The 26,173-nt window shown below is 46.1% G+C and overlaps 1 protein-coding gene across 1 annotated transcript in view; it reads right to left on the bottom strand.

Moving 5' to 3' along the window:
* Plpp3 (phospholipid phosphatase 3) overlaps positions 1-26,173 on the bottom strand; it is a 75,056-nt gene that overhangs the window by 18,423 nt on the left and 30,460 nt on the right. Inside the window, exons 2-4 of the mRNA XM_021160491.2 lie at positions 18,831-18,988; positions 5,333-5,613; positions 4,884-4,941 (exon numbers count right to left, since the gene is read on the bottom strand). Of these exons, the coding sequence (XP_021016150.1) occupies positions 4,884-4,941; positions 5,333-5,613; positions 18,831-18,988 (497 nt within the window). The remainder of the gene's footprint in view (positions 1-4,883; positions 4,942-5,332; positions 5,614-18,830; positions 18,989-26,173) is intronic.

The raw sequence follows: 26,173 nt of genomic DNA, 5'->3' as shown, positions 1-26,173 counted from the left end.
TCTGTGATCTAACCCAAGGGCTGTTGGTTTCTGTAAGAAATTACTACTTTACACCAAGTCTTGACTTTCTTAAACTTATCTCTTCAGTGGAGAGAGAGAGAGTGAGAGAGAGAGAGAGAGAGAGAGAGAGAGAGCGAGCATCCCAAGGAGTGATCCAGTTGTCGTCTGGGACAAGTCCCGGGAGTTCCAGGTTCCTCTACCTCACTGTCTCATGCTGATACACACTCACGTCTCAAAGGCAGACACACGGTCTGTCTAAATGAGTAGAAGGCACAGGCCTGGGCGTCTCTGAGTTCACTTCATCAGCAGAGCTTACGGCCCTTTCCTCTGTGTTCCATCCACCCCCAGCCTGAATCAGGGAGCTTCGTCGACTCTGTCACAACTATATGGTTTTATGGTTTTTCTCCACAAAATTACGAGCATTTTTGGTGGTTCCAGGTGCTTGCACAGGTCCTGGCTCACAACAAGTGCTCACAAATGGGTAGATGAATAGACAGATGGAATGAAGAGGAAAGGAAAAACATCTGGTACAGTGGTTTGTGTACCCCGCCCCCCCCCCCAAAAAAAAAACCCCAGCAATCATGTTCCAATGAGAGGTTGGAATATGTTCTCCCAGGATCTGTGGGAATGCCTCATGGGCACCCCAGACCCTATGCTCTGGGATTCCCAACACTGAACAAAACCTCAATGACTAATAGCCACAGCCTGGAGAATGTGGCCGTCAGAGGTCAGCCACTTCCCTGTTTCCTTGGTACCCAAGAGATCCTGTGACATATAAACAGTTCTCATGGGCAGTACAGAGAAAGCCAATGGGTAAAGAGTTCAGCAAAGAGGTTGAAGCCTCATCCCTAGGCCACAGGCGCTCTTGATAATCTAATAAGTCCATAAGTAAGATGCATTGGAATAGAAAAGACTATTGAACTGTGACTATCAAATGACCTGAGGGTCATCCAACACTCCTTCATTCATCAACCATTCACTGAACTCTAGTTAAGGAAGTGAAGGAACACAAGAGGGGCCAGGAATGGTGGATGAAGTTGTCTATTTTAAGCAGGGTAGTCAGGGAGGGCTTCTCTGAGAAGGAGACTGGACTTGCAGGGAAGAGCTTGGATATAAACCTGCTGCAGCCTGTATGCACTGCAGAAGGGAAAGGTGGGGCTCGTGATCCCAGAGGTTAGTGATCGGCTATCACCTGTGCTCTCTAACCCCTGCTGCAGGACTGCAAGGGACACCTGATACTCTGGAGGCAGGAGGCATAGTGTGTGCTTCCAAGTACTGTGGGTTTTTCTGGTTCCTCCTGATCTCACCGGATCAACCCCACCATGATTCCAAACCTTAATAAACCACTCATCTCCCCAGCCCAACGGGCCATGCTATCACCTCTGTCTTCCTAGCCCTCTGTCTGAACTGTGTGATCAAGCCTAATGGAGTTCCATCTTCCCACTCCTATCATGGCACTTGGTGCATGACAGGAGCTCACTAAATATTTGCCAAATGCTGAATGGGAAATGATCTCTGTCTGAGCCCTCAGAGGAGCCCTAGAGGGTATCAAAGAATCTGCTACCACAGTGGAGATACCAGGTGAGCTACAAATGTTGGTGTCTGTCCTCCTAGTGTTGCTGTTTTATCCAGATAGCTACAATGTCCTCATACCCCGATGATGGAGGCAAAGGGCCAATCTAGATGTGGTCCCTTGGGACACGGCCAAGGCCCAGAGGTATGTGCTGTTGCTTTGTTTGTTTATTAGCATCTGCATCAATCTCTAACAATTCTTAACTGCGTCCTTAAGCTTCTGTGCCCAGAGATAATTTGGGGTTTGGGCCATGGTTTTTTCTTAGCCATCCATTTTGCAAATCCAAATGCAATTTGGAGTGCCCTTCAAAGCTACGGAAGCTGCAGTGGATGGCTGAAGCTGACAGGCCCACAGTGGGGATGCTTGGTGTGTCTTGTCAGCCCCTGTCTGTGAACGCCATGATTACACAGGCACAAGTTTGGCTCCCATGACTGCCCTTCCTCTTTCTTAGCACACCGAGGACTTTAAAATTCTTTAAAATATGTAGACCGAGAAAGTGGTGAACAGCACTGATGCCCACTCTTGCTTTCCTTTCATTTATCAGATGGAGAAAGTTGGGCCAGATCAGAATGGTGGCAACCAAGATACATGTGACAGTCTCCATTTTACAGATGAGTACACTGAGGCAAGTATCTCACAGTTCACAACTCGTGATGGGCATCTGTGTGACTCTAGAGGCAAAAGCATTCGAGTACTGAGCTCAGCTGGCTCACAAATGATTCTCCCCAGTGCTTCGGGAAAGCCGTGGATCACAGGTTCTTAGAAAAGTTCAGGGTATACAGGGGTAGGTCAGGATCCATGCCCAACTCTGGCACTTCCTGAAGTCCACCATAAAAGCACTGGGAGAGGGCTGAAGGGCTTGTCTGGCTGATCTCGGGATTTCCATCCACCCTCAGGTATCGAGCTTCAAACTGCCTTGGGAAAGTTTTGCTTTCAGCCTTTTTTGCTTCTGAGGTTGCTTTAAGGCAGATAACTTGGTGTGTAGGGGTGTCTGTGTCCATGTGTGTTGTGTGTTTCTGCATGTATGGTGTCTTCAAGGAATGAACATTGAATGTGTGTATTCTTGCACTTGTTCCTAAAATCCTGTGGTGTGCATGTAATCAGGTGGGGTGCATGTGTGTATGTGTGTGTGTTCACGCACGTGGGCGCCTGCATGCACATACATGAAAATATACCAGGAGACAAGGGCTTAGCATCAATTTATCCATCCATCCCTCACTCTCCTTTCTCTGTCTCTTTTTCTCTTATTTTCAGCTTCTTTCACTCCCTTCTTCCAGCAGTGTGAAGGCACAAATTTTCCCCTCCCTCAGAGAGATACAAATAGATCTTCAAGGACAACAAATCCCTCACTCAGTCATCCTCTGTACAGACTCCCTTCTGTAACCACAGCTCCTGAAGGACCAAGGAGTGAATAATCACATTAAAGCAGACAGGAAGTGTTGGTGTCTTCCCCTTCAGGTGGGATTGAAATGCCATCCAACGCTCACATGCCATAGGCTACTTTCCGTAAAGGTTTGGTTTCAGATTTTTTGTAGCTAGCACAATGACAAGGGGCCACAGCGCCCACTGGGGATGGCTATCCTTCAAGTGCCTTCTCTGTTATACTGGCTGCACAATGTCCTTATTAACTTCTCAGATTCAAGCCTGTTTCACAAACAAGATAATCAAAGTCAAGCCCCTAAGCTGCAGAGAGAAGCGGATGTTTTGTTGTAAGCTACAGACATGGTGCCTGGCACACAGCAGGACCCCCAAACCCATGCCCCAAACATGTCAGCGCACACCTTCTGGGTCACTGCAGAGGATACTCTATCCAGTACTGGCTTCAAAAGAATTCGGTATTTTTCTCTTGGAATAAAATGAAGGGACATCAAGGGGCAAATGAACACATACAATTCTCCTAAGCACTTTTACAAAATACTGAAATTACATTTGTGAAATTGCTTCCAGCCCTGGTAAAATACACACAGGGACCAGAAACTCTAAATATCTGCTAAATTATCCTTTCTAAGAGCAAAACAAAAACAAGCAAAGGAAGAGCGGAGGGGAGTGCTGTGTGTGAATAAGTGAGATCCAGGTCGAATGATTTTATAGGTCGGGGCCCACCCTGTAGCACTGCATCCTGGGTAATGGGGAGCCAGAGGCCTCCTAACTTGGAAGGGAGAAGGGGGAAAGCAAAACAAATTCTGTTGTTTTTTCCAATTCCTAATTATGCTTCTTAAGAAAGTTGAAATCGAAATGTTCTTTTTCCAAACAGCTTACACTCTCCACGGCTATGTCTGACCTCTCTGCACCTTCTCGTGCTGAACTCCACTGGGCTAGCGGAGTGCAGGAAGTGTTTTTGCTCTGGACCTGGCTCATAGAGTGAGGAAAGGCAGGGAAGGCCATGTCTAACTGATGAAGGGGAGCAGAGCAGCCTGCTGTCCCCCAGGCAGCTAGAGGAGAGGAGGCTGTCCACCCACACTGTCGGGGCGTGTCCAAGGAGGCCAGCTGCCCGGGAAGAGCATCGGGTGAACCCAAATCACATCTCTACCCCCAAGGCAAATGAACTCAGACACACTTCTTACTGTCTCTGGATCCAGGAAATAGGAATATTGCACTTCACACACGTCCTCCTGGACGCACAAGTAGTTTGTAAAAGCCAAATTGCTCTCAGCAAGGGAGATAAGGAAGACCAGTGAGATGGGTCAGAGGGTAAAGGGACTAGATACTTGGCAACGGAAGCAACCCTGCTGACCCGGGTCCAGTCCCTGAAAGCTAGGTAAGGGTGGAAGAGAACTGACTCTGACCCCCATAGGCACGCCACAGTGTGTGTGCTATCGATACAGTATGGACACAGACCATTCGGTGAAGCATCACTGGGGATCAGAACCCCTGAATCTGAATGGCACTGCTGGTGCTTTTGTCAATTTGACAGTTGACCTGGATTCTCTGGGTCTAATAACCTCCTCCCGCTCCAGGGCGCTATCTATCTGTAACAAAGGTGTCCTTGGCCTTCCAGAAAGCAGCGCTTGCACCGTAAACACTACGCAGGTACCTTCTAGCGCTCTATAGTTTCAAAATGGACGCACAGTCCCTACCTCACAGCAGGGTGAACAGAGGTTTTTAACCTGAAAATTAGAAAAAGCTGAGAGAGTAATGGCACTTCTGTTAAGGTAGAGTTGAGCTCTGATGAAACATAATGCTCCCAGCTCACCCCTACTCCCACACCCCTCCTCTGCCCCACAAGGATTTCACATGAACTATGTCCTCAGAGATGGTAAGGGGATAAGCTAGGGTTGAGCTCTGCTCCTGTTGGAGGATAGAAACTTACCACCAGGTACAGCATAGTGAACATGGAGAAGGAGGCGTGGCCCGAGAAGAAGGACTTCCTGCAAGGACAAGAGAAGGCCATGAAAGGACTGTATTCACAGGGATTCACATCCCCAGTGTTCGCTCATCTGTCTTTCCTTTCTAGACTCTGACCTTGACAGCAGACACTGGATCTCGTTCATTTTTGCATCCCAGGGAGTGCTTTGGATACATAGAGCATAGCAGGCACACATTAATAAACAAGAGGTTTACCACCGCTGTACCATAATGACTTATTTACACATCTCTCTCAATCATTTGGCCTATGAGTTCTTCGAGAGTAGGCAATATATCTTCTCCCTCATCTACACCAGAGCCCAGCACCTGAGGGTGTTCAGTAGGTGTTCTCCAATCTGCATTGTATCGAGATGGAGACCTGCCATGTCGTTGTGTGTGGTGGCAGTGCCCTACCTGGCCTCCTGTACTTTGCTGTCTTCTCCTCTGCACCTGTAGTTCTGAATGTAGCCCTCGGAGCAATTGATCTGACTGAAATCAGGGTCACAGACGCTCAGGAAGTGAGGCCTCAGGCGCCCGATGGACACTTTGGCGATGTCGGTGAAGGACTGGCTAATGGCACAGCCGAAAAGGAAGCATCCCACTTGCTTATAGAGAGCCGCCACATACGGGTTCTGAATGGTGGAGCGGGACTTCTCCTTGAGGTAATAGATCCGGTAGAATTCCCCTGTAATGATCTGAAAGGAAACCAATGAGGGAGTTAGGGAGGCGCGAGGCATCCTTGAAGACCACGTTTAGTGAGTGACACAGGAGAACAGATTCAGTAACTGTAAGGTACAATCTACAAAATCCCAATTCCCCACTTAAGTAAGCATATTCACATAGACACATAAGGGGAAGATTCAAAATGCGAACATGGCTGCCATTTCCTTCTTTAAAAAGATCCTTACCTCACCATAGTATCTCCATACCAACAGTAGAACCCACCCACAAAATAAGTAGATGTATCTACACCTTTATAAGACTAACCTATATGTGTATATATAGTCATCAATAAAGGACTCAGCTACAGAAAACAGAAGAAAATTAAGCCTCAAGGGCATGACTAAGGGTGGTTGCATGTCAGGGGAACCACGTAGGCACATCTTAGGGTTCTGGGATGTGGTGAAATACCACTGACTCTGGTGAAGGTCCCATCTTGGCACTAGCATTGATAAGTGTTTCCACAGTGACTACCCCAGTGGGTCCTGAGTGAATCCAGCCTCTGCCACCTACTCCACACATTTGGGCTCTAAACCCCTCAAGCCTCACACGCTTCAGCCTCCTTCCCCATAAAAGGAGGCTGCTCGCCTTTGCAGAATGGCTGGTTTATATGAAAGAACACTGGTGGAAAAGTGCTGAGTCATGGAAAGACAGGCTTTTTATTTCTTATATTTATTAACATTTATTTAGTTAGTTTTCTAGACTGAGGACTGAACCTAAGGCCCCACACTGACTGATATCTCTAGTCCTATTTTATTTTTCACATATGTAGCATGATGAACAAACAAAACACTGGTCTAACCTGGGCACCATGGCATACACCTACAATCCCAGCACTGGAAGGCCTAGGCAGGAAGATGAAAGATTCAAGGCCAGACTGGGCTCCACAGTGAGGCTCTGTCTCAAAACAAACAGAAACACCTAAATAAAAGCCAAGAATTATTCAACACGGTGCTTTTAGGAGTCTGAATTCCTCAATCAAGCTGGGTTTTCTCCTTGGGTTTGAGAGTCAAAGGAGAAAGAGCTGGTTCACATGCTCTTCCCACAATGTCTTCCTGCTGCTCAAACTGCCTGGCTTTTCAGCAAGCATGGGCCAGCTGTCACTCTGTAAGGTTACTGTGGACAGCATCTTTTTGTCATTAGATCAAATTGCCTTTGGTGAAACACATGTGGATAGTGTCTCCCTGACTCGGCCGAAAACACAACCGTGCAGTGCCCCCTCCCCCCTTTCTTAACTCCACAGCACAGCTGTGGCCACTTCCTGGTTGCAACTCCAGGCCAGGAGCAGGGATGGCCGGCTCATCACTCACCACAAAAGTCCCTTTCACACTTCCTCCCATGAAGGATTATGGACCACACTTGCCCTTTCGGTGAGCACAACCACAAGGGAAGCAATAGACTGGCATATCCAGGGCACTCCTTTGCAGAGGTCCTTTGTAAAGGAATAACTTTACAGTGGGGAAAGGCATTAAAGCACAAGTCTAATCTGGGTCCTCAAAGGCCCCAAAGTGTGGGGAAGGATGGTGTGTAGGATAAACGTGGCAGCTGGGCCCAGCGACAAGCAGGGGCAGGAGAGGGAGCAAGGCACGCTGACACAAGAGCCCTGGTTGACTGTGTTTATAAGTGCCACACTTTTTCCAGATCACATTGTGGATGATTCTATAGGGACAGGGGTGGTCAAAGGCCGGCCCAGTCAGCATGCCTGCCTAGCTATTCCCTGAGAAAGCAGAATATTTAGCTTTTCATAGGTCTTCAGAAATGCTCACTAAAGAAACAGACAAATGTCAGGGAGCAGGAGGAGTCAATCCTTGAAGACATATGGCCTGGCAATGTCCCCTAATCCTCTGATAACATATAAGAGATAAAATCTGAGTGTCACGGCAGGTCAGAAATGAAGGCAACCATTCTGTGCTGAAGAGACTGGGGTCCAAATGAAACGTGTGCCCAAAGATCCCACCCAGGCACACTCAGTCTTTGCCCAATGCTCTCTACCCCCATCCTCAACCCATTTCCCTCTTCCAACCTATTTACACTTTTACCCTATGGAATCTTATAGGCTAACAAGTTCCAGATGTCCACTGTCACAGCCCTGATTGCTGACTCCTTCTGATTATTTATAAATCACACTCAGGTGTGTTTACGTGCAAGGAGTGGGGGTGGCCACTGAATAAGTATCAAGTACCCATGATGGGAGTCCTCCACTCACAGGGTGAATCTGGAGCAGGTCAGCTTCTCTATCTGCAGAATCGTGACTTAGTACTTCCTAAGAGCGATGTCATTAACTCTCTCCAGCTTCTGACCCAGCTTCCTAACCAAGCAGAGGCAACTGGTCAGACAACAGTATAGGAAGGCTTCTTGTAAGAACCACCTATAAGCTGGGAGCAGAACCAAGGCCCTGAGCACAATACCTGCCCTCCGATTGCTCCTGAGTTGCCAGGACCAGGTCACTGAATTAGACAAAGAAATCCTGGCTCGAGCCTCATGCAGTGTGATTTTCTGTGACAAGGCAAGTCCGTTGTACAGATGGGGATTCTGGGGCTCTCTGAAGGATAAGGTCTGGGAGATGACCGAGGAGTAAAGTCCACTGTCTCTCAGTTCCAAGACGTGGGCAGGCTACCAGCTTGTTAGTGCCATTGTTATCAAAACCATTTCCTATGGTGGAGGAGCAGTTGTGTCTCCAGGACAGCCTTGCTGAAGCCATTTAGCAGACGCAAGGCTCCGGGACCACATGGCTTCTGGAGCCACCCTGACAGATTGCACAGTTAATGAGCAGCAAATTATGTATTTTCTCCATCCCTTGTACAGAAGGGTCGCGGAGTCGACAACACAGCCATAAATCATCATTATGAACCAGGGGACTGGGCTTCTTGTAATCCTAACCCTTAAAGGCTATTTAATGAAACTTGGGCCGCACCTCTGCAGGAGGGGCGAAGGCTTAAACCGCTCCCTGACATGTTACTCGCCTTCTCTGGAGTCTCAGATTTACTACTTTCGGACTTTATTCATTATTCACAATGTTTTCATTCCTGGGTCATAAAATGAGCACCACCACCCCACCCCTCCTCCAAAGGCTTGGTCCCCACCCCCAGGGCCTTCATTCCTGCCGCAGTCAGCAAAGTTCTGATAAGTTTCACTTTGGGAAAAAATAATGTCTTCTATGTTGATCTCTCTCTGAAGCAGCTAGCAGCGGATCTGAGGGGTGTGGGGGGGATGGCTGGCTGCCAGGCCGGCAGAGAACTCTCCCCTACCTGCCTTTTAAGGAGCTTGGCCCAGAGTCTGGAAACTCATACAGAGGAAGGCATGGCAATTAAGCCACAAGGGGACAGAAAGGGACGGGTCCTAGCCAGCAAGCCAGTGGTTGGGAGGTTGTCTCCAACTGTAAGAGAGAGTCTCTTCCTGTCTTTTGTGGTGAAAAAGAACCCAGCTACCCACATCTTTACAGATGTTCCATTCAGGAGGGGAAATGGAGAGGGTCCTTAGGCTAGCCCTACTGGGGAGGAAGGAGCAGTAACCTGGGAGCCAGTAAGTCTTAGTCTCCTCATCTATTCCTTTGCAGTCACATGACTTCACCTGTCTGGGCTTAGGTGTTCCCTTATAGAATATAGCATTAATAATATCCACCTGGCAAGGCTGGCAAGGAATTCAATGGGTGATATGTCAAATGCCTGGCACTTTGAAAGGCTCATTTTGGTTTTGGTTGTTCTTTTTCTTCTTCTTGCACGATTAGGATGTGGGAAATATGCCCTGCTAGGTCAGAAGCAGAAAATACGTTGTGTGGTGGTTTTGATTTTGATCTTTCCAGGAAACAAGATAGAAGAAAAGAAGCCCATTGCAGAAGGACCCCACCACCGCTGCCGCCGCCATCGCCGCCACCACTCAGCTGCTGTGTTGTTTTAAACATTTTGCTCTATTTATAAATCACCCCAAGAAAAAGTCATATTTTTACACAGTATGTCCTAACAATTCCTCTTCTAGAAACTGAGACGTCTTCCCCGGGTGACTCTGAAGGGCTAACGTCCCGATACTCGGTTCTGCTTTAATAATATTTACATAGAACTTTACAGCTTACAAAGCGCTTTTCCCTCTGTCGAGCTGTCTGTTTCTCACAGAGCCCTGCAGGTCATTCTGGGATTACTGACGCTTTCTAAGTGAGAGTGGTGAAGGCCAGAGAGGCCATGAGTCACTCTGAATTAAAGGAGGAGAAGGGCAGGACAGCTTGGCAGCCCCATCGCTGACACCTGCCCTTTCCCTCACTCCTGGGTTCTTTCTAATGGTACCAAGATAGCCGTTTCCTTGAAGTCCCAGAAGATAGCTGGTCTTTGAGTGCCAAATACAAAGGCATACAAGTAAGGTCTCTTGTAGTGGATCCATTGCAACCAGATCTTGGGAGCCAGTATTTAGCATTTAATAACAAGCAGCACCAGACCAACCCATACAGGTCTTCTACTCTGAGTTTATTTGTATGTTTACTTCCTTGTTAGCTTTACCCTAACCCCCAGACCTCGTGCATGTGTATGTGGGTTAATGAACTTCTTTGCGCCAGAAGAGATTCATTCAACAAACATTTGGTGATGGAGAATTGTTTTTTTTTGTTTGTTTGTTTGTTTTTTTGTTTTTCTCAGTCTCAAGGCTAAAGAAAAATATAATAAATAGGCTTGGGTTCTGCCTTTCAAGATGGAATCAGGAATGGAGCTGGATTTTCTCTGAAGCCAAATGTTCCATCTGTTAGAAGGAAACGGCCAGATCTTTACTTGAGTAGAATTAAGTGATTGGAAAATTCCCACTCAGCTGTCTCCAGCATTATGGCACTTCAGTGCCATGCTGCCTGAGAAAGGCTATAACGTCACAGACATTTCTCAGGCTACAGTGGCGGGTGTGACAACTCTGACTTCTAACACACAGATGACAAAGAGGCCAGAGAGAGAAACCTCAGAAGCCAATTATGGCTGCAACCATCAGTGGCTGCCCTGTCCCCACAGGTCTCCTGAAGAACATGGTTTGAAGTACAGTTATTTTCCCAAATGGCAAGCGCTCCCAGCCAAAGGCCTCCTGGAAGAGATACTTTGCCAGTTCATGCCAGTCTCCTGGCAGCTCTTTCCAGAGTGTTGCAGGCTGCCAACTTCACAGTCCTCTTTCATGTTGAATTTGTCAGGTTTCCTTGATACTGTACCACTATTTCCAATTTCCTATTTCCAAGCTACGTTCTCCGTTTCCAATGTCTCCACACCTGGCTTTTACTCAATAAATGTAAGTCTTTCGTAGAGTGGTATCCCTGGCTCTCTGCTGTGATTTTAGCTGCTTCAACAGCTCTGTGAAGATGAAATGATCTCCTAAGAACGAATGAGCCCCCTCCCATCAATCCTGCCCCTGGCCCCTGATAATTCACCCAAACGGATACAAAACTGATGCTAGTAGATCAGAGTTTAAGATTTAACCCATCCCCACCTTCCCCGCAAGACAACTTTCACCACCCCTGTATTTCTAGTCTATATGCCCCTAAACCTAACTACAAAAACCCAGACCCTTAAGACCCCTCCATTTCCCTACTCACCACCATCAGCAACTATCCACAGGTCCCTTGTGTCATCTTTTTTCGCCCTCTAGTTCCTTTCATATTGCCACCACGAGGGTTCAGGCTTCATTCTTACCATAGTTAAAAAACTGACCCTGCTAACTTAGAACAATATTCTTGTTGCTCTCTAGCAATTAACTGAAGTGAAAATTCCTCACCACCAGAGACCTTGACAGTCATGCCCTGGTCTTCTTTGTCTACCTGAACTTCGTCCTCACCCTTTTCCCTGTTTCTCCAGCCAAACAGGTCTGCTTTGCAGTTCCTGCCAGTGCCCTAGAATTGCAAAATCTCCTCCATTGTTACAGAAATCCCCCTTCTCCTGCAAGTCAGGATCTCTGATGAAAATCCCATCCTTCCCCTTCAAGGAGGACTTCAAGTGCCAGCTGGTCTTGGCACCAAATTCAGGCATTTTCACCTGTGTACCCGGAGTAACAGGCACACTAAACCTGGCTCCCTATGTTACACCTGGCTCCTTATCCACAAACAGGGTGGTGCTAGCATCAGCAGCTTGAGAGCCTGCTGATCATCAGATAGGATACATGCTCATTAAAAACTATCAATTCTTTTTGTGTGAAAAGATCCCAAAGTCCTCTTTCTCTGAGATCCCAGGGACTGCAGACCTCACAGCCTCTACTCTTGGTCACCGAGAAGCAGAAGGGGAGAATAGTAGATTTCCTCAGTTTATTTCTCAGTTCCAAGTAGAAGGAAAATTTGACATGCATTTTCCTTAAAGCACTCTCATCCCTAGAGCCCATGATCTTTGTTTGTTTTTTGCCTTAATTCTTCTCCCTCCTTGAGCTTTAACAGCACTGGTGGTGTACCCTCTTGCCTCTCCTTTAGACCACATGCTTCAAGGGCAAAATCACATCTTATACCTCAGCCACAGTGTCTACCACAATGACTGTGTGGTTTGAGGGAAGAACCCAATAAACATCTTCCACACACAGTAGGTAGTTGTCACCATCTTCCTCCTCCTGTTCTTCCTCTTCTTTTTCTCTCATACTGGGGGTTGAGTCTAGGGCCTTGCACTTAGCTTGTCTCCTCTCTTCTAATCATCTCACACAAACCACTACTACCTGCTCTCACCTGTGATCACTTGCCTGTTGGCCTGGGTGTTTGGACTTCACACACGTAACTTTCTAAGACTAAGAACTCAAAGTTTTTATAGTTGACCAAAGACAGACAACAACAACAACAACAAAAAAAAACCTCTACATACATAACTCCAAATACATTGGAGGTTAAAAAAAATTGTTTTTTCATTAGAATACTTGGGCTTTTAAGCAAACCCAAGTTTTAATTCCCACTTTCACTTTTGTTCAGCACAGTAACCTTGGATGAAGAAGTCACTCTCTATGAACACTTCAATGTCTTCACTCACTCATAAAATGGGGAAAATAATGCCTACTTCGTATAGCTGCTGAAGAGCATTTAAGATAAGGCAAATTAGTTTCTAGTCCCTCAGCTCATAAAAGGATCGGACTCTGTCCCCGCCTGCTACACGCTGACTTACACAGACTCTATCCCTCAGACTCCTAAGTGCTGTTATTTAAACTGGAGACTTGTCAGCTTCATCCTAGATACTGATTTCAAATAGTCATGAACCCCTAGGTCTGTGCGTAGCTAGAAGGGAACTGCTGCCAGCCTCATCTCTTTCCAGGCAGTTGGGAGTGACACAGGCGGGCGGTGGAGAGGGAACAAACGAAACCCTAGACAGAGGCGGTCAATGCCTGTTTGTTAAATCACAAATAGATGCCCCCTCCCACCAGCCCCAAGGGATAAGAGGGTCTCCGAAGAACTCTGCAGCCATTTGATCAGGGGACAACATAACTGAAGGATTAATGTGGCCTCTCTGTTGGTGGTCTTGGTAATTGCACAGATGGAGTGGATTGTAAACTGGGGGACTTGGGTCTCCCACTAAACTCACTGCTGGGCCAGCACAAGCTTCAGCCTTTTTTTTTTTTTTTTTTTTTTCAGTTGAAAACTCAACTAACCTTTAATGAGGAGTAATGTTGGGGAACCTTGTTTTCTTGGCAGACCTCTTACAGATAAAGGGAGGTTGGGGTGGGGGTGAGGAGACCTAATGAAGTCCAGATGTGGACCAACTGAAGCCTAATCCTGAATAAACAAGTCCTGGAGGTATTAAGCTCTTCTTCTTGTCTCTTCAGCGAGACATTTGCATGTGGCACAGAGCATGCTCCCATGTTCCACACGGAGCATATTTGAGGCTTTTGGGAAATAAACAAGATCCTTGGGCATCTCAGGACCAATGCTTTTGATTTTCTGTCCATGATTGAAAGCATACTTGGTCATTTTTATACATGTATACAAAGTTCCATAGTCTGAGTCTTGAACTAACAATATTAGGTCATATTGAATCAATCCCTACCTTGTGCAGCTAATAGAACATGAATGTTGTAAACAGGGGAACCAGCACACTAACTACTGGACTAGAGGTAGGCAGGCTGGGCATCCTCAGGGATTTTTGGAAGGTAGGGGAGGAGGTAGCCAAAACGATACTTCCTAGTGATACCTGCTTGAGGTTTTTACTCAGTGCCTCTCATGTTCCATCAGAGGAGAAGACCTGGCATCTGTCTCCCAGGAACCTGTCACCCAGCAGGAGGGACCAAACCTAGACAGGAATCCCACGACAAGGCAATGAGCAGCGAAGGCACTGTTGACTTGTTTGAGGTGGGGCACTTGTTGGCTGTCCCCTGAAACTGTGCACACTTCACCATCAATACCCCACACCTGGTACACTAGAGGCCTGCTAAATAGCTGTGGAAGAGGGGCAGATTGCAGAGGCCAGCGGAGGTGTTACGACTTTGAAAGCCTTGGTTGTAGGATCAAGACGATTGCTCTGACTTAGCCAGTTTCACGGAAGTCACTGATTATCCTTAGCCTCAGTTGTCTCGGCTCTTAATGTTCATTCTCCCAGGATGACTACCAGGGACTAAGAGAATACACACAGAAAAGCTAACCCACAGACAACGTAGCACCGCAGAAAAGAAAGCGTGGATCGCAGTGGCCACACATGGGAGATCACTTGATGTAAAGGCCAAAATAAGCCCAGGGAGTTAATGACTGGCTACCTCACTTTTACAGCCAGATGGTGCGGTGCCAAAGTCAGAGTTTCTTTGGGACGAATACTTTTGCACAGCTGGGTCTCCCAGGGGAAGTAGCTTGCTTAAGGCCTGTAGGGAAGGGAGGATGACCTATGACATTCCCGTGCGTCGATTCCTAGATAAAAACAATCTATGCGAACCCATTTTGGGGTACGAGCTTGGCAAGCACTGAGCCTATGATTATTGAACAGAACAACGAACATTCTGGGGCCATGTTAAGACCCTTCCCCATATTACACTTGATTGGGCAGTGCAAGGCGCAGCTGAAGGAGAGAAAGCTAGATAGGACATGGGGTTTTTCTGGTTGCTCCTACCCTGGCTTCTGCTAGAGTCATTAAGCCTTTTTAAGGCAGAATAGCGACTGTTGCTGTGCGGACCTGGAAGGAATTCTTATTATGCTATAATTCCAAGAATCTGATACACATCTGAAAAAGAGGTCAAGATGACGAGAGTTTTTCCATAGCTTCTGCCTCAGAAAGGTGTCTGCTTTCTCTACAACCTCTGACAACTTGCATCTCGAAATCACCCTGATCTCCTCCTCCACCACCATTCCACTCCTCTGTGTGGCATCTGGGCAGACTGGATCGAGGGCATCCAAAGCAGTCAAGGCTTCTCTTACAGTTTGCAACAGACCTGACATTGAGTAGCAGGTCCAGGGCGGTTATGCAGCAAGCTGATTTTTCAGTTCTGCAACCTGTTCCCTTGGCATGACTGTCCCTCAGGCTCTCTGGTCACAAGCCCGATGCTTAGTGAAGACATCCAGGCTCATGGGGCAGTCAAGCAGGGAGAGTGGGCAATGCAGCCTGCTGCTGCTGTCTGTAGCTTGTATAGCTTTTCCAGAACCGAGCATACTGATCAAAGCCAGTCACTCATCTGCCTCTGAGGTCTTCACGGAACTTTTTTCCAGGAGCACTCTTGGCATGACAGCAAGCAAGCAGGCAGGCAGGCAGGAAGGCTAGCAGACCACGATAGGTGACAGGAGCACATATGTCACATGTGCCTCTGGCTTAAATGCATTGGCAGCTGGAGCAGAAGGTAGAAGTCCTATTGCAAAGAGGACTGAGAAGCAAGTGGCCTCAGATCTAATTAGTGACACGAAGAGAGTGGAAATTCTTTTCCAGACTCCATGTTGGCTAAGTCATGTCACCACACTTTGAAACTGTGTCCTCATTTGTAATAAAGGCAGCTAACATTTATTGGGTAAACTTTACTATGTCTGGCATTGAGTTACTCTGAGTGTGTGTGTGTGTGTGTATGCATGCTGATCTCATTTCAAAACCTTAGCAAACATGACTACTTACATAATCTTTCCATTTAACAGATGAATCTACTGAGGCACATCAACTTGCAACCTGCCCCGCAGCAGAGGAGCACGGATGTGAACCAGAGCTTATACCCTTATGTAGCTCTTGGTGTTTCTTTAAGGGTGACCTTTATCATCAGTCTCCATGTTTCCCTGGAACACAGTAGTTCTTGACCAGGACAGCTGTTATTGCTATGTATTTTTTTCTAGAATTTTTTTTACATTATTATTTTACTATTGGCAGAGGAGTTTTGCAACATACACCACATTGACCAGGCCAAAGGAAAACTTTCTGGGGTTGATTCTTTCCTTCAACCTTTAGGTGGGTCCCAGGAATCAAATTCACATTGCACAGCAAGCCCTTCCACTTGTTGACCCATCTCATCTGCCCTGCTGTGTGTGCTGTGCATCTTTCTTGGTGTATCTCTGAACCATACAATGGCTTGATTGAAATCTATTTTTGCTGACACCATTGCTTATCCTCTATCGAAGAGCCCAGCACAGGACTGTTTCAAGAAAAGTAGGTATCGAGGTGACATTAGTAAAGGGACAGAATGAGGAAGCACCCAAGAGCAGGTGTGAAAAGAAACTAAGAATGTTGGAACCTCTGGGGGAGGCATTCAGCAGGAGCAGACCTGCTAAGCAGGACTGGGACTTCGACAGGAAGGAGGGAACAGCCTCCAGACAAGTTGCTTTAACATTTCCTTTGCCCATCCTGGGGCCTGGGAGAAGCCAGGGGCTGCGCCTATGTACAAGGCTGTGCACACTTCATCTAGAGATCTTTACAGGTGTTTGACTTTAGTGACAATCCTTTTGAGGAACTGTGAACACTGTTTTGATTTTATAGACGAGGAAACTGAGGGTTACTGATACCAATCTTTCACTTGATTCACATCGGAAAGATGTTTAATTCACTTTCTACTGTGTGCCTGCCAGCAGCCCCGTGACACACTGGGGATAACACCTGGTAGAAGGCCTGAACAGCATGTGATGTACCTGTCCTGGACCTGTTCTTATCACAAGACTCCTGGATTATAGCGTGTTCTCGCAAAGCATTCAATTAGCCAATCCCCGGGCTGTCACGAACACCTGTTCAAACCCCAGCAAGAGAGACTCTGTAATTATCTGCCTTCCACAACAAATGCCCTTTTCAGGAAAAGCCATTCTTCCAGAAGAACTCACTCCCACAACCATCAATTTGGAGCAATAGTAAATTGGACCTTTTATTTTTCAGCTTTTGAACAGAGATCCTTAGTGCACCCTCCCAAGCAACTAGTCTGCCAAATGGGCTGGGTTTTTTTAATTTTTTTTTTAATTTTTATTTTTAAAGATTGGAAAGAATTCTACAAGCTCTCCTTGCTATTGCTCAAATTCAAACTGTTGATTGTGTGCCTGGCTTATGGTGTGTGTGTGTGTGTGTGTGTGTGTGTGTGAGAGAGAGAGAGAGAGAGAGAGAGAGAGAGAGAGAGAGCAGGGGGGGGGTGTCTCAGAGTTTATAACCAGAACTGCAAGTCACAAGAAAAACTTGTGTTACCAGTATCTTACCTGTCACAACCCAAACCAGGCCAGATAAGCTAACTGCCTATTCTCTGGAGCAGTTCATCTGGAAAGGTTAGCCATTCTGAAATGTATGTCTGAAAGTCCGGAAAGGGGTTTTCAAATCAACCAGGCACAGTGAACCCCAGGTCTTATTAGCTATAGACTCTGAGTTTGTCTATTATTGAATCACTCTGGGCTATAGATTTTCCATCTGCACAACGGGGATAGCAGCCCAAAGCGCCATCTCTAAGCTAAGTGCCACAGAAGAGCCATTTGAGGATCTACAGGGTTTATGCAGATGTGTAGCCTCTCCTTTTCACCCCACTGCAGGAGTTCAAGGGCAGAGAACGAACACAGACAACGCTGGAGGCGTAGACAGTTGTAAACATGTAAACCTCACAAATCATTCTGCAGGCTTTCAAAGAATGACCCTCCCTGTCCCGACTCAAACGGACAGATGCACTAAAAGAGGGTAGGGCCCAGGTAGGTCACACCCAAATTCCCAGGAGCTAGTTAGTACTGCTCGAAAGAATTCTGGACCTGGTCACAGTTCATGGGCGGCACGTTTCTGCAGTGTTGTTCATGGGGGCTCTCCTTAAGGGAAGCATAGCATAATAGAGTTTTTAATAATTCGGCAATTAGTATTTTAATACTCACTGTGCTGCTAGTTCTATGTTAACATGACACAAGCTAGAGTCATTTGAGAAAAGGAAACCTCAACGGGCCTGTGGGCACTTTATAAGTTGATGATACATGTGGGGGGGCTTGGCTCACTATGAGCAGTGCTGCCACTGGGCTGGTGGTCCTAGGTGCTAAAAGCAAGCAAGCTGAACAAGCCAGCAAGCAGCATTTCTTCATGGTCTCTGCTTCCGTTTCTGCCTCCAGGTTTCTGCTCTGACCTTCCTAGATACTGGACTGCTACCTGGAAATGTAAACTGAAATTAACCCTTTCCTCCCCAAGTTGCTTTTGGTCATGGTGTTTTCCACAGCAAATAGACCCTCTAGGTCTTTCATACTCTATTGTGATGTCGTGAAAACAACCTGCATGCTTTGTTATAAAAGATGCGGGCTTGCTAGCCAAGGGTGGGGTCCGGATCAAATGCTCGGAATTCCAAGTCCTATTTATCTTACCGCCATAGCCTTGGGGCCAGAAAACTAAACAGTAGGCAGGAGAATGGCAAGGACATTCATTGCCACTGCTACAGTAGCTCAGCAAAGGTTAGGCAAGACCACAGAAAACACCTTGGCCAGAGGACAAGGATGGCTCTCAGTCTTCTAGCACAGTGACTTAGAGATCAGACGGTGACGTAAGGGATGTCTCTGCACTAATCTCAACTCTACCACTTAGATTAACCAAGTCTTACTCTATGGACATTAGAGGAGAAAAACCAATTATCTAAACTCCACGAGGTTGATGGAAGATAACACATATTAAATAGTATAGAAAAGACGTTGCTAAATGTTCATATGTTTATCTCCCAGTAGATGTGGACTTTTGGAAATAGTATTAACTGCAAGAGACAAACCAATACTGAAGTTCTCTTTGGTGGCCATCTGTTTTGGTTGGCTGCAAACGTCAGTTGGCTTGGATATTTTGCCGTACAACACAGGAAGAAGTCCGGATCAGTATGGCAGAGGCAAGGGGACACTTACCGCCAGGATGGCGATGACGATCCCCACCGCACAGAGCACAGCGTCGTTTATAGTCTCACTGACTTTCAGGGGATACTTGATGCTCTCGTCATTGCAGTAAAACCCTCGACGGTAAGGCTTAATGGTGCTTGTCTCGATGATAAGGAAGGGCAGAGCCGCTGGGAATACACACATGGGGGGAGGGGAGAGAAAAGAGAAGCTATCAGTGCAAAGGAGCCAAAGGGGAACACCTTACAGCAAAGGCTAGCCCAAGTATCAGATGGAAATACTAATGAAATTTTTACATTTGTGGTGTTGTTTGCGGAACTCTGTGGCGTCTGTGGCGCTTTCACTACAGGAGTCCCCATCTCCCCTTTCTTCGGCTCAGAGAAAATGGCATTGTTCTCTTATTTGTTTTTTTACCAAAGCACTCAGGTAGTGAAAGAGTAGGGAATGGGGTCTTCCATAGCTCTACCAAACCCTGATACAAATTAATACCAGATCTTTAAGAGTAATTAACACAACCCAAGGCTAACGATATTCAGTTAGGTGTCCGGAGTGACCTCTCTGGGGCCCTCATCTCTGCTCTGAGAAGCTCGTCTGAAGACCATGCTCCATGCAGTTGCGCAGCCATCAGAGTCAGACAACTTGGAGTTGAATCCCAGGTCCACCAGCTCCCAGCCATAGTTCCTGGTCTCAGTCCAACTCCCCCATCTCAGGCACCTCACAGGAAAGATGCGTGATGGCCAGTACTTTCCCATATATAAAGCCTCATTTAAAGGGTCTGGCTCAACAGATGCCATTTCCAAGTCTTTCCCCTCACTATTCAGTCATAGACTTGAATTGAGCTCAGCCCTTCCATCGGATATCCCAGGTCAGAGCCCAAGGGCACAGGAAGTACCAGGCAGATCTTAAAGCAGTGACCGGTTATCAATGGCCTGCTAGTTCCACTCTCTCAGAAGTCATTGCTATTAGATTTACCACCTGCCCAGACATTCCTCAAAGCCTGGAAGCAAAGAGCAAATGTCCACTGGAAGTCTTGCATAGATACTATAGTCATCTCCTACTAGGGAACTTCTTGCTTCCAAACAGAGTCCCATTACATAGCCCTGGCTGTTCTGAAACTCACAGAGATCCACCTGCTTCTGCCTCCCAAGTGCTGGGATCAAAGGCGTGCACCATCACACCTGGCTGATTTACTTCTTGAAAGGCTCTGGCATGAGCATGTTATTGCCCTGCTAAAGTGCCACTAAAGGCTCTCCCTTGAGAGAGAGAGAGAGAGAGAGAGAGAGAGAACCATAAAGCCTCTCACCCTGCCCAAGGCATGTCCCAGATCAGAACCTTGCTCCTCCAGCCTCTGCGAGTCCTCGACACGAAGGAGATACGTACAGGGTCTGGCTCACACAAATCCCGAGACTGACAAAGGACTGTCTCTGTGTTTGTGCTTATAATAAACCAGAGAGGTCACTCTGAAGCATCCTTTAAGCACCACACCCCCCTTCTTCAAGGGGAAAATCAAGAGGAACCTTTCACTCGCTTAACGTCGTCAACCACTCTAAGGGCCTACATCCTTAATTTAACACTGCCAATTGGTTTCATCCAAATGTGAAATTCATTTGTGTAGTGGGGAGGGAAATATGGAAGGGGGGGTGAACCAAAATAAGCAGTTTCATTTTTTTAAAAAATTATATTCATGTCACATGGCTCAAAGCCCCAGGCTGCCTCTGAAAACGAAAAGAGTTCCATGAGCTGCACAATTTTTCAATTACTTTGGTCCAGAGCAGCAGTGATAAAAACACGAGCTTTCCAAAAAAAAAAAAAAGTATATTTATGTATCACAGTGCATACACACACGGATTTATTTGGTTTTATTCTTTGGATTTATTTGAATTCTACGGCTATTTATTTTGTGACCCCTAACTGCTTCCTGCTAGAACAACAATTTACTTTATCAAATTCATACTAGTGCTTTGAAAAGAAGAACAGCAACACACCACAGCATCGGGTCTGACCTTCTCAAAGTAAACACAGAGGGGCCTCTGAAAGGCAAGAACCATTAACTCTTAAAATTCTCCCTGCTTTGGAGTGGAGGGGGTGAGGAGGCAGTGGATAAAGTGTGCAGGCATAGTAGTGACAGAACTCAGCTGATGTTCTGGGGTTGGTCCTGGGAGAGATATCATATGGGGCTCGGCCCATTTTTACTCTCTGGCCTAGAGATTTTGAAATAGGACCAAGTTGTCCATGAAGAGGGGCTGAGAAGCCAGAAACTGGTATTATTGCAGAGTGCTGTGATGAGATGCTGCTAGGCTGAGCTGTGGCCTCTGAGATGCTCAGCAGTCAGAATGTTGCTAAGAAAACCCCTCAGTATAGGAACAGACTCTAGGTGCCTGACATTTGTGGCTCTAGCATCTATATTCAATAGTTTTCACATGATAGGCCTGTAAAACATACGTTTCTGAGGACAAGACATTTCTAAGAGAGCTCTGGAGTTAGACAGAGCTAGGCTCATGATCTCGGGGTTGCTGTTCTATTTGAGCAGGTTTTTTTCACATCTTCAAAATTCCCCTTCCCATCTGCTGAATGAAAAGAACGAAATCTAACTTCAGTTTTCCTGGGATGACGGAATAAATCAATGTGTTCCTTCATTCACTCAACAAGTATGTATTGATTTCTAACTATGTTTGTTTGGTCTAGAAATACAAGAATAGCCAGACACTGCCCTCAGGGAGTTTCCAATCCAGTCAGGGAAGACACACACACACACACACACACACACACACACACGTTATATCAGTCTAGGAACACTTGGTAGAAAGAAATTCAAAGCAATACACTGGACAATAACAGCGCAGAGTCTAAGACACACTGCAGACAAGTTATGTCAAAAGGAGAAGGGGGCCAAGGAGATGGCTCAGAAAGGAAAAACATCTGAGGAGTTCTTTTGCCCTCTGTTTGGCTGGGAACAACACAGATAGATGCTTTATTTGCCTGTGGCTTGGGGTGGGTTTCCGGTTCTGATTATACGGGTGCTGACTAGAAACAGACAAGAAGTTTAGATTCTGTTTATTTTCTTGAAAGGCGTGGAGATATCATTTAGAAAACCCAATGGCCTTTTCTATCTCCCTTACAAACTTGTGGTATTTACCGAGGGTGATGCCAGTCAAATCTTGACTTTGCTCCAGAAAGAGTTGACGGAAACTGAATAATACTCCCCCAGCCAGACAAGCTAGCTCTTGAGGCAGGAGACCATGCTTTGCAGCAGGAAAGCAATGAGAGGAAGAGAAGGAGGTGTCCTTTCCAAAGCAGGGCAGTCTGTTCCCTTCACTGCCACTATTTTTATTATCTTTTATTGTCTTCATTTAGCCTCCAGCAGACAAAGTCCCAGCACCAGAGGGCAAGATGCTAGACAGACTCTGCCCTGGCGAGTTCATGTGATTCAGGAGTCACAAACCCAAGAGTGCCAAAAAGTTAAGAGTGCCATGGCTGAGGCTTGGGTAGAAAGGCACTGAGAGAACAAAACTCCTCTACTGAGCATTAAAAGTGTCCCGCAAGGGATGGAGACTTGAGCTGAGCTTGCAGGAGTTGGAGAAGCTTTTGGATCCATGGACCGTGTACACCTATAAAGACACACTGCAAATTAAAGATTCCAGTCCCGGTAATTACAAAACCTGGCAATTACAATTAGTGCAGAATACAATGTCCAACTTTGCTAGAGTCAGGAAAAGCTAGCCAAACAATGAACAGAAGAAAGGGAAACAGAGCAGCACAAAGGGTAATAATGATAGTTAACTTTTCCTGAGCAAGCACTATGTGCCCACACCTGAGGATTCCCACACACACTATTGTGGTCTAACAACCTAGTTACTTACTGACTGAGCTATGGAGATAAAAGAGGCTAAGTCTCAACCTCCAAGGGGCCCAAAGGCCAATCACAGAGAAGGAGCTAGAGAAGCCACTCTGTAGTTCAAAGAGATTAAAGTGATTTAGCGGAGTCACTCTGTAAGTTAATGGTGAAGCTGGATGGAGTTCAAATGACCTACCTAAATCTTGGGTGCTTTCTAGAGTGAGTCACTAAAAACAGAAGCACCCGTATGTATGAACAAGTGAATCGAAGCTCCCCCAGGAACTCCCATGCCTCTGTAAGGGGGGGTGGGGGGGGAGAATAAAAGAAAGAAACACTTTAGAGCAGTCAAGACAGCCCTCCTAGCTAATGCTCTCCTAGCTACCACATGCCACACACGCACACTAATTAGATACACACATGTCTAATTCAATCAAAGATCTGAAGCCAATATCCCAGAATTTAGATTTATTGATAATAAAATGCGTATTATGAGCTCTCGGCAGCAAATGAGAGCCAGAAGAGAGAGAATAATCTAAAGTGTCTAGACTCAGGCTCAAGCCTCACTTCTCCTTTTAATCAAGGATCAATTAACTTCCCCTACCTCTAGGGGCTTCGTGGGATGTGTAGGCTGCAGAGGAGGCGAAATCTGAACTCAGTGACAAACACTTAATGGGCAGAAAATCAAAGCACGAAGAAAGGCCGCTGTGTTGGGTTCAGGCCTTTGAAACTTCACTGGCTTTGAAAAACTAACACTTGGTCAGGTTGGGTGGTTTGGGGGTGGGGTGTAAAAAAACACAGGGTAAGTTTTCATGGCCCACCCATTGATCAAGTCATGTGGGAAGTGTTACCAGAGTGACCCAACCCCAAAGCCAACTCCCCGCAGTCATGGCTTCATATCTGCACAAAATTAAACACAGCCACTTCTCTCAAAGTGCTTTTTAGAAGCCCTTGGTGAGGAAGGGTGAGCGGAGCAGAAGGAGAAAGGTGAAGAGACTGCACTTCGCTTCAGAACCAAAAATTACAATCCGAGGACAGTTTTGTCCTTGAGATGCCTCTCCTGAGACCCGCCCAGTTTTCCCCAGGACCTAATCTGTACTTATCTTTACTTGATCTTAGTCAAAAGGCTAAGAAGCTGTTGGAGTTATCTTCAATTAAGCAAAATCTACAATCTGCGGGAGTAATAATTAAAGCAACATCCGCTGAGTGCCTACATGCTTACCAGCAAAATAATATAGGACACACGACACAGGACACACAACACAGGCATTGGCATAGGCATTGCCAAAGCCTAGCTGCTGAGGGCAGGCAGTTACCAGGACTCTCTGGTGGGAGCTTTGTGAACCTTATTGATAGGATAGAGTTCTGAGTAGGCGCTATTCAAATCATTTACAAATAAAACCACTGAGGATCAGAGAGGCCAAGCAACCTCACCCAAGTGCAGAACAAAGGACACTCCTTTGGACCAGATATCAGAGCTACAGCAGAAGGCACTGAGTTCCCCTTGAAAGGGTTTAGAGTCCAGTTTGCAATTTACTTAATGTTTACAATAACTGTGAAAGTGTGTGTGTTGTTATTTTCCTTTGTACTCAACAGAAAATTGAAGACAGAAGTTTTCTATTCTCCAAGGTCTTTGAGTGCATCAATAGGTCACTGGGATTAGAACCCAGCTCTCTCTTCTGGTTTATATTTTCTTCCTCCCTGGCCTGACCCTTCTTTATAAATGTACTCCCTGTTAAAATATGACTAAGTAAAATCACTTAAGGTCAGAATGGTCAACCCAACAACTACTTAGAGGTTCAAAATACAAATATTTATGTTGCCAGTAAGTGACAGTATTTCTATTTAAAGTAATTAATTGCTACTGGTCTTAGAAGTGCGCAAACGTTCTTTGGTTTCTAATGTTTGTCCAGATTTTTAGACTGGACACAATCCAGACGAGCAGAATCTAAGTTTACTATGAAGGCGTTTCTTCAGCTTTGAAACAAGCTCCATAGAAAACACTCAGTTGGCTGGCGTGAACAGGCAGTATTCGGGGGTCAGAGACTCCCCTTGACAAATGCCCATTCTTCGGGGCTGGAGAAAGTTCAGGCCTAAATGGAGAAACTCACGGCAGGTAGAGTCCTGCTGCTTATTTCCTGAGCTCAAGTCCAAAGTCTCTTGCTTAGGTAAACAGAAAAGAAAGGGTAGTTCCCTGAGAACTGGACACTGTGTTAGGACCTGGGGCTACTGGAGTGAGTAACGGCTTACACTGTTTTCCAGTTTCCCACCCTCAGGAAGTCTGGGGTCCCATGGCAAAGAGAAACCTGTCTGTGGTCTAATCCTGGATATTAAAGGGAACTTTGGCTGGCCTTATTCAAAAGTGCTGAGAATGAAATCTAGACTAGTTCAATAGGCATTCAATGCTCCAGATGGAACTCAGGGCCTGGAACATGGTAAGCAAGCACTTGCTACAAAGTATCAGGCTTCCCACCATAGAATAATTAATATCAGTCTTCAAAGATTCAACTCTGGCTGTTTGGCCTTTCTTGATAGATTCTTTGCAAAACTTGTATTATTATTATTTTATTTTAATTTAATTTTTAGAGTGTCTGCTGTACAAGTAGACTTCCCTGTGCCACAGCATGCATGTCAGAGGACAAACATGGGTCAGGTCTCTCCTTTCACCATAGGTTATGGGGTTAGAAAGAACTCAAGTCAACCGGCTCATGAGGCAAATGCCATCTCACGAGCCCCTTGAAAAAGCTGCCACATTCACCTAGAAATAAAACATACCAGCAGCCGTAGTCTGCACCTTTCATGGAAAGAGCTGGAGAGCTTCTGCCAACATTATATATTCCAAGAACAAGATCCTTCTCTGTAGTAAAATGCAATGGCCAGCACCTATAGGTCTTACCATCTGTTCACCTTGGGTGAAAGAGTCCTTTCTCAAGGCCGCTTTCTTTCTCTTTTAGCCCCCTTTAAATATGAACAAGGATAAATCTGCATTCACTGGGAATCTGCTATGTTCCAGGAGCTTCGGATATATTAACAGATTGAAGTTTCAAAACAATCCCTTCGATCGCTAGTACACAGCCATCACAGTCAAGGGTCACAGAGGCTACAATTTGTCCCTGTCCACTTGACTGATAAGAGAAATAAGCAGGACACGAGGCAGAACCATCCAGTCCAAAGCCCATGTGAAGATGGGGCCATATAGACTTTCTTGCTAAACATGACATGAACAACACCCCGGCAGACATTTGTGTGCTAGAAAGTCAACTACAAAGCTGTCCAAAGTATATTTAGCCTGAACAAGGACAAAAACCAGGTACTATACAGATCCAGCCTCTCTGCATTGGCCTCCAGTATGCTTCAACAGTTTGGCTGCAGGAGCTAGGAACTATGCATCAGGCTCCTCTCTGCAACCACACCTAACAATACTGTTTTAAGTTCCTGTAATAAAACCCCAGTGGGGAATCAGTCACTTCTTTCTTCTTCCAGTCTGTTCATGAAGGGTTTTTTTTTTTTTTCATTTTGATGT

The sequence above is a fragment of the Mus caroli genome, chromosome 4, assembly GCF_900094665.2.
Source record: "Mus caroli chromosome 4, CAROLI_EIJ_v1.1, whole genome shotgun sequence".
NCBI lineage: Eukaryota > Metazoa > Chordata > Mammalia > Rodentia > Muridae > Mus > Mus caroli.
The sequence above is the reverse complement of the archived record's forward strand: the minus strand, read 5'-3'. Positions and strand labels throughout refer to the sequence as shown.